The following is a 14,043-nucleotide window of genomic DNA, read 5'->3' as shown; positions in this document are numbered from 1 at the left end:
CTTTAAATTACAATAAAATTCCAAAACATTTATTATATATAATATAGGTAACATTGTTAAAATTTTTATATAATATTTATCCATTAACCACTTATTCAATTTTTTTTGGTTCAAAGTTCAGAGATATTCCCTTGTAATACGCCACGCTATAGCTCTAGCCAAAAAGTCACGTGGAAATGGACTACTAATAAATCACGTGTTTATTATGAATGCTACATTAAACCTAGCATTACGATAAATTTCACAAAAGCAACAATAATTTAAGTTTTAGAACAATAATTTCAAAAAATTCAAGTTTTAGAACAATAATTTCAAAAATTCAAGTTTTAGAACAATAATTTCAAAAAGTCAAGTTTTGGAACAATATAATTTCAAAAAGTCAAGTTTTGGAACAATAATTTCAAAAAAGTCAAGTTTTGGAACAATATGATTTCAAAAAAAGTCAAGTTTAGGTTCAAATAAATAATCAATTTTTTTTTTTTATTAAATATATGTATTGTATATATATATATATTATAAAAAGTCTATGTGAGAATAAGGAAAAAATGTGTATATGCGGATCTACAGAATGTATTTAAAAAAAAAAAAAAGTAAAAAAAATTTACGATTCAGATTTTGCCGATTAATACGAAAAGTTAAAAAAAAAAAGAATTTTCTTGAGTTGTCATAACTTAAAAAAGGTTTTGCCATACGAATTATTTGCCATAGAAAAAATTAAAAAAAGAAAAAATTAAACTTAAATATGAATTATGAATTAAAAATTATTAATGAAAAAAAAGTGCGGAGTTAGGGTAGGAAAGAAAATGCATATGAAAAATGATGAATTTGAATGATTATATGAAAAAAAGTATTCTATAAATGCATCCTGTAACGGGTTGAAACTTTTTAATCATCTATTTATTGTAAGGGAAGAAAGATATTATCGTGCAGAGGAAAAAAAAGGTTATATACAAAAAAAATATGTTACGAAAAAAAATGGAGGAAGATCTTTTCGCCTATGACGAAAAAGGTCCAACCAATATTTTGTGAAAAAAAAAAAGAATAGTTCTAACTTTAATAAATGTTACAGGTTTGGGTTGTTTTTTTTTTAAAAAATACGAATTTGAATTTGTTTTTTTTTTGAAAATAATAAGTCTAAAATTTATATAAGAAACGAATATATATACGAAATGTGTGTAAATTGCGACGAATATGCGCGTTTCCCACCCTGGAAATATAAAAAAAAAAACCAACGAAGTGAAAAAAAAATATTGTTTTCCAAATGTCCGTTATGATTAAATATGTTATATATTTACGAAAAAAAATGTTCTTTTGATATAGATATATATTTATATAATATTAAGTTATTGTTTTTTTAATAACTTCGGAGCATTCCTGGGTTAAGCATTTTATAACCTTCTTCACCATCATATCTAGTTTTTTTTACGGGTCTTCCCAATCGATGAACTCTAAGATGACGGCGCATATTGCTTTGTACGGAGAATTTTCGTCCACAACCAGGTTCAGTACAAACAAAAGGTTTTTCACCAGTATGTGAATAAGTATGAATTCTAAGAGAACTTGGACGTGAAAATCGTTTTGAACAATATGGACATTGATAACGATTTCCAGAAGAACCAGTTGGAGATAATTGACCAACGAAACTTTTATGAGAAAAGTGTTTTGGAGGAGCCAAACTTTCCAAAATTGTATTCAAACGTGGAAGAGAAGGGGGAGTTGGTTTACGATCATAAGGAGATAATGGGGCATAACTATATCTCTGTGGTTGAGGTTGAACATATTGGGAGTAAACAGGGGCAGGAACAGGGGAGGGGACAGGAGCAGGAGCAGAATAAACAGGAATTGGTTTAATGCAGCAACTGCAAGATGGTTCTTCATATGATCGATTAATTTGTTGAGTTTGTTGAGTTTGTTGAGGAGCAGCAATATATTCATATCTTTGTTGGGTTCCGTAATTTTGATAACCAGATGATTTCATATCAGGTGATTCAGGTGGAGAAAGTAATGATCTAATACTGGTATGTTGAGAAGCATTCGAATTTAATTTATTATGAGCATTTATCGCTGCGAGATGATGAGCATCAGTCGATTGTGGGGAAACGGTTGGATAAGTTGGAGAAGGAACAGTATGAGATGGGGAATAACCTCCGCTAAATGGCGAGCAAACTGAATAAAAACAAAAAAAATTTTTTAGTAAATATAAACTATAATTATAAATAATTAAATAATTAAATAATAATTATTATTTACCTTCTTCAACGGGGGATCCAAGAAGAGTTCTAATTGGAGGAAGATAAGTAGTTTGATTTTGATTTTGCATCTTCGAATTTCGTTATTATAGAAGCGGTTTAGTAATAAAAATCTTTTTGTTCAAAAAAAAAAAAGAAAAGAAAAAAAAGAAGTGAATATTTTTTATTAATAACAATAATAATTAAATATAATAATTAATAAAAACCGAATGCTTACAATTTAAAAATTCTTGACGGTCAAAAAAAAAAAAAAAGGATATTCTAATAACAATAAAAAAAATAGGTTCTATTTAAATTTTTTTTTTCGAATAAAAATATCGCAACAAAAAGAGATATTGAGCGTTAGACACTGTGTTTTTAAAAAGAGGACTTTTGCAATGTATTTATAGAAATTTAACGACAATCATTTGTAAATATTTAATGCGTGATGTAGATTTTTTTTAAGAAAAATAAAATGAAATATATCAAACGTATATTCTGTTACAATTCTGAGTACTAAAAAAATTTATTACATTCAAAAAAAAAAAAAAAAAATCGATTAACCGATTATATAATTTTAACCTAATCAAATTACACATGATCTTTAGTTATCTAGATCGACAAATTTATAATAGAGTATCATGCACTTCAATATATTATATCATTTTATATTTGGGATTTTCATTAGTTTATGATGATGATCTACATAAAAGTCGTCGGAAATTGAGGAAAATTATAATTTGAAACCCTTTAACACACGCGTATAACAACCTGTTTTTTTTATGTTTGCCCGAAATTAAATTTTTAGATACATTTGAAAATCATTTGATGATCATATAAATTCCTTTTTGTAATTCTCTCTTATTTATTCGCAACGGTAATAAGAGATTGATTTCGGTATTTCTTTGTTGCATTAATGAAAATTCCGGAATATACCGACTTTTTTTAATACAACGTTATACTGCATAGAAGATCTCATTTTATTATTATTATTATTATTATTATTATTATTATTATTATTATATTTTATTATATTTTATTATATTTTATTTTATTTTATTTTATTTTATTTTTTTTACAAATGTAATAAAGTGATCATCAATTTTCTAAAAAACAAGCGGTTAAAAGATGATCGGACATTCCGAACGTCATGTGAAGTTATTTATATAATAAATAATAATAAATACAAAAAATGACAAATATGATATGGAAATATGATCTTCCGATTTTAAAATTCCCATTAATTCCTATTTTTAAATTTGAATATTCCATCTTGTTTTGTAAAAAAAATGTCCTCCAATATAATCAAAAAGATCCCCGAGATGGTTCATGATTTGTTTATTATTATTATTATTAATATTTATTTTATTTTAATTTTAATTTTACCTATTTCTGTTCTTTTTAACTAAATGACGATTCGTTTCATTCTTAATCTTCATCATCTACACATAGGATTAATAATAATGTCGGTCGTAAAAAAAAATTAATTAATTTTATACAAATTTTTTTTATCCAGGAAATGAAGCGTTTCATAAGTTTTGAAACGATTTTTTTTTCCTTTTTCCTTTTTCCTTTTTTCCTTCTTTTTAATTTCCCCTTTTTTTTTTTTAAAAAAAAAAAATTTGTTGTTTGAAAAAAAATTTCTTGTTGAAAAAAAAAGGGGATGAAATGTTGACGTCAAACAATTTGAGTCTTCGTCATTTTTTTTTTATTATTTACGCGACAGGAAATTTTTTGCTGCGCGACACAATAATAAACATCATATCAATAGTTCTGGGTAATAAAACGCCATAAACTTAGCTATTTAAGGATCCGAAACCCCGAGAGGAATATCCAAATATTTATGTAATCGATAAAAAAAATTTGTCCAATTAATAAGACATCCGATATTGAACATCCAATGAAGTTGTAACAATGTAAATTAATAATCAAGTAAAAAAGAAGAAAAAATAACTTATAACTTATATTTTAATTACCTTGCATTTTAAAAAACAAAGAAAATCTAATTAATGAAAAAATATTCGACGTTTTATGCGAAGTAAATCGAAGAAATATGAGGGATCTACGAGGAATTTCAATTCATTGCATATGCATGCTTAAATATATTTTACATACAAGAATTTTATTTCTTAATTAGGAAACTTTTTTAAATTAAATCATTACCATACTAATATTATATGAAAAAAAACTTGGCTTTTGATTACATACATTTTTGATACGAATGTTTATTTGATAACGAATAAGATATGATGTTTTATCTGATAGGAAATAACGCGATAATCCGGATATAAGATATGAATAAACTTTTTTGTGTGTGAGTATTTAAGTATTTTGTGTATGAGTAAATTTTATCGCGTGTTAATAGTTTGTTTATGATGTGAATATGAAATGAGTCAAATACTCAAATACTCAGTATTCGTATTTGAATATATTCGTGTGAGTAGTAGAATTAATAGATACAATAGATATTGAATTATTTACTATTTAATATTATACTAACATACTGTATACATGTTTATATATAAACAACAATATATAATATTTATCTTTAAATATTTGTTTATGTACTTCCCACATGAGATTCGTGTTTATAGAATTCCTAAGGAAACCTTTTTGTTGATAACACGTAATTTTTTTTACCTAGAAATCTAATTCAAGAATTATCGGATTTACCGATGATGAAAATGATGACTGATAAGATATCAAAAAAAAAAATCCCGATTTATCCAGAGTAAAATGGGTAAAACATAACAATAATTATAATTTTTCTCTGAGAAACTCTGAAATTAAATTTTTTTAACATAAATAAATAAAAAAATATAAAAAAATATATACATACTGTGTGTGTACTGTATATATATATATATATATATATATATACAATATAATACAATATAATTATATATATATAATATATATATACAAAAATATATAATAATATATAATATAATATATATAAATAAAATAAAATAAAATAATTAAATAATAAATAAATTAAAATTAATAAAAGAAAAAAGATGATTTGTTTATAGTTACAAGGGTATGTATTCAACATTTTCTGTTGTACAAATAAACTTGTGATCTTCGCCACATCCTCCTCGTGGTTTTGAGTTCTTTGTTTGATTTTTATAAAAATAATATCCGAATTATTTTTTTATTATTTACAAGTAATTTAAAATTTTTATTTAGAGATAATCCGGCAAATTATTTCTACCTACGGTTAAACTTCATGCACGTCTTTTAGAAAGATTCACGAATTAAAATGATACTACATTATATTCTCTACGAAAAAAAAAATGCATGTACTCAATGGAAAACTTGTTAAGAAATTAGGTTTAATTTTCATGGATTTTCTTTTGCTCAATTGTTATGATAATCATGACTTACTTTTTTAAGGACAATCCGTAAATTAAAGGAGTTCCTTTTACCTTTGAAAATTAATTACGAAAATCTCATCATTTTATCTCATTTATTAATTGTACACTTAATACATTTTTGTACATATGTCATACAGAAATCTTTAAAAGAATAAAATAGAAAAAAAAAAGTTGATTACTAAATCAAATTTCAAACAATTTAATAATCATCTGATATTCCATAACCTCCTGACAATTTTTAAAACGAACGAAATTTTTTTTTTTTTCATTTGTTTGGAACTTAATAAAAATAGCCTGATACAAATAAGGAAGTTTTAAGTATGATTTGCATTTTTCCAACCAATCAATTAATAATGTGATGATAATCATTTATTTGAATGCACGACCTTTATTAGTCCGGTTAATTATAATTTAAATTATTTTTTTTTTTGAAATATATTTTGATTATGTTGTATTTCCAAAATGTAAATTAGAGCAATTTATCAATTTATCCGCAAATTTATCCGTAATTCATTCTATTAATAATAATAAAAAGAAATTATTCAATTAAATTACCTAATTCGAAGTTCAAATATTTCTTTTAAGCATTAATAACATTATCTGTTATTATTATTAAAAAAAAAAGTTCATAGAAAGAATTAAAATCGAAAAAATTTTTAAATCCAATCAAAAAATTTAATTTTAATTTTTGTTTTGATTTAATTCAAATTTCAATTTAACTTTATATGTTATAAATCAATTAATATAAAAATTAACAAATAAAAAAAAAAATTATTATTATTTTTTTTTTAGGAAATCAAACTATTATAAATATATAAACTATTATAAATATGTAATCAAACTATTATAAATATGTATTAGTAAAAAGAATTTTCGATTAATTTAAGTGAATTTTAATTGGTATAAATTTAGTCTTAAAGATTTTTCTTGTCAAAGAAGAAAAAAAAAATTTTTTTTTTTATTATAAAAAATCACATGTTATAATATAAAGATGGCTCGGGTAATCGTTCCAGGATGTGGCGTACAATCTAATCCTCTTTTGTATTACTGCGTGAAATAAAGAACGAATTATACGATGAAACAAATAATTTACAAAATAATTCGTTTCATCTATATTTTTTTTTTTAAAAAAAAAATAAATGAATATCATTAATTTATTGTTTTAGCAGATAACATTCGAAATTTCTTTTATTTTCTTTAATATGCATAATAAATGTTTCAAAAAAACCACGGAATGTATTATACTAATATGTATTAACAATGATGTCAATGATGACAATTCTGTCCACAATAATCCACAGCCATAATGATACTTCCAACTATAACCATAATAATAATAATACTAAATATACACTACCCCCTTATTATACGTTAATACGTACAAATTACGCCCACCTAAACTATAACCTATAACAAATAATAACCACAACCTACCATACTACCCATAATATTATTATTACACACTCTTCGTTATCTTTCTTTTAATATTTGAATACCTATTCAATACACCTCTATTAATATATTTCGAAATAATTCTTTTATATTCCTTCCTATTCTCACAAATTTTTTTATATTTATATTTAATTAATAAATTTTTTATAGAACTCTTTTCACAATTTCTTAAAAATTCATTAAAATATTTTCCACTCCAATTAATTTCATTTTGATAAATAAAAAAATATTTCAAATTTTTTAAATTTTTTGGTAAAGTTTCTCCTATATAATTTAATGATTTTGTTATATCTTTATCATCCATAATATCTAAATTAATCATCTCCAATTTATTACATGATTCTAATATTAATGGTATATATTGTAATGTTCTTTTTTTAATTTTTAATTCAAAATTTTTTAATTTTAAACAATATTTTGCTATATTTTTAAATAAATTTTTTTCATTATAAAAATTTCCATTATCTAATGATATTGATAATTCTATTAAATTTCCATTTGTCTTTTTAATAATATTTGAATATAATACCAAATCTATTCCAATCATTGTACTTGATAAAAATCTTAATTTGGTTATAAAAGGTAAAAATTCAAATTTACTCCATGATTTAACTATATCAATTGAATCAATTCCTGCATTAAGAATTATTAATCCTTTGATTTTATCCAATGTCATAGAAAAATCTAATGATCTTATATAAATATCTGATGAAATAATTATATGATAATTATTTGTTATATTAAAAGTTTTTGTTATAATTTCTGGATTATATGATTCATAATATTCAACTTTCATAATATTAATTTTTTTTAATCCAGATATAAAATCTATTAATCCTTCAATCATTTTATCTTGTTCATGTTTACATTTAATTCTAATATTATTAACTGATAATATTAATTTACTTAAATCTTTAAAAACTTTATCTGGTATATTGGTATGAAATTCTAAATTTTCCAAATTTATAAATGGTATTATTGTTAAATTTTCTAAATATGAATAATAATTTATATTATTATTATTATTATTATTATTAAAAAGATTTTCAAAATTATTATTTTTAAATTTTAATTGAAATTTTAAATTTGTTGAATTTTTAATAAAATTATTAAAAATTTCTTTATATAATAAATTTCTTTTCATTTCAGATTTTTCATCATTAAAATGATATGCTATTATCATATTAATATCTTGTGTTTCTAAAATTTCCATATCAAATTCTTCTTCTTCTATATTTAATATCCAATATATTAATTTTGTAAATAATTCTGTTAAATTTAAATTTTTTAATAATGATTCATAATTACATAATGTAATTATTGATTTTTGTTTTAAATTAATTATATTATTTTCATAAAGTAATTCTTTTGATTCTTTTGATAATGATAATATATAAGTTGTAATCAATTTTTTTGATGTTAAAATATTTTTTTTATAAAATTTTCTTAAAGTATTTTGCCATAAAAGTATTATTGCATTTGAAAACCAATATCGATTTACAAATAAACAATTATATAAATCACGATAAAAATATTTATGAATTTCTAATGTTTTATTTCCATATTCAATAAGTTCTTTAAAAATATTTTGTAAGATTTCTGGAGGAAATTTATTTGTCATTTTTTTTTTTTTTCGTCGTCGGAAATAAGAAAAAAATCGTTTTTTTCGGAGAATGCTTTTTTTAGTTTTTGTTGTGAGAAGAAAATTATATATATATTAAAATTTAAATTTACCTTTTATGGTTTAATGTCGGCATTAACTTCTTATGTGGTAAATTAGAATGACTCGAAATTACGTAATAACTAGTAAACAACATTAAAAAGTAGACGAATATCCGATCATTAATAATAATCGACACATGAAAAAAAAGACGTGGTATGCATACAATACTTTAAGATATTCTGATTTTCATGATTACATCATAAACTTGTCAGGATACTCATTCTTACGTATAAAGTGTAGACTATGAAGTATGTAATGTGGGGTGTATGGAACATTACGAGGGTGTAATATGAAGGTAAGGGCGATGCTGAGAATCCAGGATTTTAATTTGATCTGTCCTCCTGTCCATGTTATTATTAAACGTTTGATATTCTTAATATTTGATATTCTATGAAGATCACATGCCGAGTAATAATTTCCAAAATCTACTTTTAGAATGGCTCTCGGGCTGATCAATAAAGTTGTTGCAGTTTTTCAGTTTCAGATGACCATATTTCCACAATAGTGTTTTAGGTTGTAGGGAAAAAAGTATTAAAGTATTGTACGTTTGTACGTTGGATATTTTGGCTATCATTTCTAGATTTGATGAGTGAAAATGATAAAGATTGATGTTATCACTTATCATATCATCATCTTGATTAGCTAGATTAATATTTGTGTGAAAAGATTTTAGTTTCTATAGTTTTTTAAATTTTCTTTGAGAAAAGACGATAAAAATACATTACGATAAATATACTATTCATAAAAAAAAAAAATGCCTGATTATGAAATTTATATGTTTACTTCATTCATGTTTATATTTATTTTAGCTTATTTTTGGTTAAGTGAAAAGCGAGAAGAAATATAATAATAATAAAAAAAAATATTAATTTCTATTATATCTATATAAAAAAATCCTTTCCCTAAATTTATACTGTATATAAATAAATACTTTCACTTTTCTTCTTCTTTTTTATTGGAATCTGTTCTACGCCATCCTCCGCTCATAATCTTTTTTACACTCTCATTAAATTTATTAGCAGTACTTTTATCAGTTAAATTAGAGTTACCGTTGGTCGGAGTCGTAAAATTATTTGTATTATTTGAAGGATTAAATAATGCAGGAAATGTTGGAGTAGTAAATTGTGATAAAGTAATTGATGATAATATATTTGAATTTTCCAATAATGTTGTGTCATCTGCAACACGTTGTTGAAATTGTTCGGTTATTTGTTGTTGTTCATTCCTCTTTAATCCCTATTGGAACAAGATAAAAAAAAACTTTTTTTAGGAAAATGCACATCTCTAGATTTGAATTATTCAAATTATATAATACCTTAAGCTCCAATATTTTTTGAAAATTATTAATATTTTTATCACCAATTAATAATAGATAATTTTCAACTAATCCTTCAGATGGATCATGTGGTGTAAGGATCGCTTTTAATATAGTTTCAATTTTACCGATTCCTTTATTTACAATTTTAGTAAATCTATTTAAAAAAAAAAATCATTTGTTATGCCTTGATATTTTATCGAATAAATAATATTAATAAAAAAAAAAATACTTGCGTTGTTGATGGTGGGGCTGAATTTTCCATCCCCATAGTTGGCATTTCTAATATATATGTTTTCATTGCATGAATATCAAGTAACATCTGTAATATAATTATTGTTAATAAGGTGAATTAAGTAATAAAAATTAAATAAATATTATTACTTGCTCTGCTCCAACTTCAGATATTGGTTTACACTTTGATAAATTATTTATAATTTTCGATACAAATGACCTGAAAAAAACAACAAGAATTAATTGTTAATATCCGGAAAAAAAAGCAAATTTAACCAAAATATTTATTTCACTTACTCTACAAATTTATCACAAAAAGATCTAAAATACCGATTATTGGTGATATCTTTATGTACACTAACAACGCAAAGTCTCAATGTATTATGAAATGAAGTAACATATTCCGATTGATCACCAACTGACTCTAGATTACTCCAAGGTAATTTAGTCATAGCTGTTAATGATGGCTCGTAACAAGTTTCAATTCCTCTTACTAACGCTTTAATTGATGTAGCCACAACACTAAAAAAGAAATTGACTTTAATATGTCATTAAAATTTTATGCCGTCGTTTTAATCTTACTTTAAGAAACCCTCTCGTTCTTCATCAAAATTAATCTTATCTTTGTATTCTTCATCAATTTTTTCTTTTAATTTATCTTCCAACTAAATAAAAGGAATAATTTTTAGCAAAATCCAATAAGTTGTTGAAATAATTTTTAAAAAAAAATCGAAAAAGTAATTTTTAACAAAATTCAATAAAATACTTACTTGCGGGATTGTATTATAACAATAATCGGCCGTATTTAAAATTAAACAAGTCAATTTCAATTCGTCACGCGTCATATTACCCCTAAATCAAACAAATAAATATAAATAAACATTTTTGTTTTATATGATTAACAAATCAAGTACAAACCTTGGTATTCTCCCAATTAAAACATCACTAGCATAAATACGAAGCCGTTTTGCAAAAGTAATACATAAATCATAAAATGGTTTACGTATTGATAGTTTCGAACAATTAACTATTGTTTCTTTGTAATATATGAATAATTCTGTACTAGATTGTAGTACTGATGAATTATCGTCATCAGAGATTGGCTCTGTACGATATGTTGAAATCATTTCTGCTATATTTCTAAAAAAAATAAAATTATTTTGTTTAAAAAATTTTTTTTTCAATTAAAATTTGACGGACAAAATAAATGTTATGTTATACTCGTAACTTGTCTTCGGCATCTATATAAAGTCCAAGATATGGTTCGAAAGATATTGAAATACTTTTATTGAAGTTATATTTAGGTAAGGAATTTACTGATGCTTGAGGTGGTTTCTCCTATAAATGATCTTAAAATTAATATTAAACATTTAATGAATACAAATGCATTTAGAATATTTACCATATATGCGAAACGCTTTAATAATTGATTTTCAAATTCAAGCGTTAACTGTAAATTTTTGAGCAAAGTTTTAACATCCAATTCATTCCCAGCACGCGAAAGAGTTTTAACTAAATCTTCCCTGTAAAAAAAAAAATAATAAGTATACAATAAATATACAGTAATTAAAATGTTTACAAATTTTACCTAGTTATTTCACAAAATTTACTACAAAGGACTTCACTAACATTCCAATGTAAAGGGAAAATATCAGCTTGTTCTTCATCAAAACTTTTTAAAACTCTTTTTATCCACGCATATCTTCTTGATGTATTATCAAGTGATGCAATCTAAAAATAAATAATAAATAAGATGAAAGGTTCAAAATGTGTTGTTATTAAGATAAAGTACCTCATCACTTCCTCGAAATATTCTTTTATATTCTTTTAACTGTCTCTCACAGTACCAATTAATAAGTTGATTCCTATTAATTAGAAAAATAATTTAATTAAAGTTGTTTAAAAAAAAAAATCTTTATAAGGCCATCACAATGTTTACTCATAACAATGATCCAATTTGCAAATTTACGCCCTACTCATTACTGTAATCTCGAGAAAATGTAAGATTTTTTTATCGTCACATTTTCTATAAAAATGGCAGGTTTTTTTATAATGGATCTTAAATCAAAATGGAAGGAATGCTAATTAAATCGAATGGAGGGATTTATGATGACTATTATTAAATGTAACGGCCTAAATAAGAAAATGCCTTACTTTACATCTTGTCCCATAATATCCACGACTAAACAAGCATCACCAAGGGGTGCAGTCTGGACTGTGAGGTTTCCATCTGAAGTAAAGCTAAATTAATTAAAAAAAATTTCCTTATGTTAAATTTTTTTTTTTTAAAACAAAAAGCAATTTTAAATTATAAATTAATTTTGTACCTTGATTCAAAATCTTCAAATATTTGTTTCTTTAATTCATTTTGAAAAGTAACTATGGAAATTAATAATTCGGCTATTTGTTTTATACTTTTATATGATTTAAAATATGATGCAAGTTGTAAAACCGCCTATTAAATTATTAGCCAAAAAAGTTAATTAAAAGATCCCATTTAAAAAAAAAGTTTAATATTTGCATGACCTACTTGTAAAAGTTGTGAAGTTTCTTTATATTGTTTCATGTGTGCCATTATTCTCAATTGATCTACTGCCGTGACTGAAAATAAAAAATATATATAAATTATATTATTTTAATATATAAAAAAAATTCAACAAACTTATTATTTACCTAACATTTGTAATCTTTTTAAAGCAGTAATTGAAATGGTTAAATGCCTTTTTGCGAAATCCAATGATTTAATATCTTTAGTAATTTCTTGTACCATAACTTCAGATTGGGTAGCTTTATCTTTAATTTCTCTAATTCTTTTAAATAATTCCTAGATTATCAACAAATTTTTTTTTGGGACATATGATATAATACATACAACAAATTATTATTAATAATCGTTCAATAAGTACCTCAATGGCTCTTTTTGCTTCATCTATTTTTTCATTTCCTTGTTGACAGTTTGTTTGTAATCTAGTAAGTTCACGAATTTCTTCTTCCAATTGTCGCATCTTATGTTGAAGTCGTTTTGTAGTTTCATCAATTGAAGCCAATGCATATTCTTTATAATATAATTTATTAGAAGTTTAGAACAATATTTTTTTTAAAAAAGCATAAAAGAAACTTTATTCGTTTACCATTGGGAAGCATTTTATTAAGATATTCAATTGGATTAAATTCATTACTATCTATAGGATCATTTGCTTTTAATATTTTACTAATTGAATTTTCTAATTCTGGAGGAAACTTAATAATATCATTGTTGAAATCTTCTTGAAGTGAACCGTTTTCTTGTAAATTCTCATTTTCGGTATTTGAAAGCATGATAGGAATGTAAATCGCAACGTGTCCTGTTGATCTTGGCTTTTTATTTAAATTAGTGTGGCTTATCTCGTTTGATCAACGTTTACCACCAATAAACGTATTGTATCTGTTATACTTATTTTCGAAAAGCTTTAAAGGTCATTGTTTTAAATCGTCAACTCTAAGACCAAACGATCTTACTTAATTTTTTTAATAAATTCTATTCGAAATTTATTAACTCAAATCTCTATCTACTGTTAACAGTGTTATCCAAAGCCCAGTTCACATTGATCTCACCGTGACCCTCGTGATCCCATCTTTTATAAACTTCCACTTATCGACAAGACTCACCAGAGTTACGGCATTAAGTGTGGCGTTACGGAATTTAGTGCGGCGTTCATTGTGATTACGTTGACA

At 23.9% G+C, this 14,043-nt stretch overlaps 2 protein-coding genes across 2 annotated transcripts; both read right to left on the bottom strand.

The window, feature by feature from the left end:
• Window positions 1-7,061: 7,061 nt before the first annotated feature.
• OCT59_027869 (uncharacterized protein) lies at window positions 7,062-8,678 on the bottom strand (the record flags this gene model as incomplete). Its single annotated transcript, XM_025331376.2, has 1 exon — window positions 7,062-8,678. The coding sequence occupies one exon, from the start codon at window positions 8,676-8,678 to the stop codon at window positions 7,062-7,064; it is 1,617 nt and encodes a 538-aa protein (XP_025188770.1).
• An 883-nt stretch (window positions 8,679-9,561) lies between these two features.
• OCT59_027868 (uncharacterized protein) lies at window positions 9,562-13,656 on the bottom strand. The gene is made up of 18 exons (XM_066137277.1): window positions 13,461-13,656; window positions 13,236-13,384; window positions 13,003-13,153; window positions 12,860-12,930; window positions 12,657-12,784; window positions 12,484-12,570; window positions 12,122-12,194; window positions 11,918-12,060; window positions 11,732-11,852; window positions 11,558-11,667; window positions 11,248-11,469; window positions 11,100-11,181; window positions 10,912-10,994; window positions 10,627-10,851; window positions 10,480-10,549; window positions 10,332-10,417; window positions 10,096-10,252; window positions 9,562-10,016 (listed from the first exon to the last, which is right to left on the bottom strand). Exons 1-18 carry the CDS (start codon window positions 13,645-13,647, stop codon window positions 9,714-9,716), a joined length of 2,448 nt encoding a protein of 815 aa, XP_065993681.1. The 5' UTR covers window positions 13,648-13,656; the 3' UTR covers window positions 9,562-9,713.
• Between the last annotated feature and the right edge of the window lie 387 nt (window positions 13,657-14,043).

Source organism: Rhizophagus irregularis, chromosome 7 (genome assembly GCF_026210795.1).
Source record: "Rhizophagus irregularis chromosome 7, complete sequence".
Lineage (NCBI taxonomy): Eukaryota > Fungi > Glomeromycota > Glomeromycetes > Glomerales > Glomeraceae > Rhizophagus > Rhizophagus irregularis.
The sequence above is the reverse complement of the archived record's forward strand: the minus strand, read 5'-3'. Positions and strand labels throughout refer to the sequence as shown.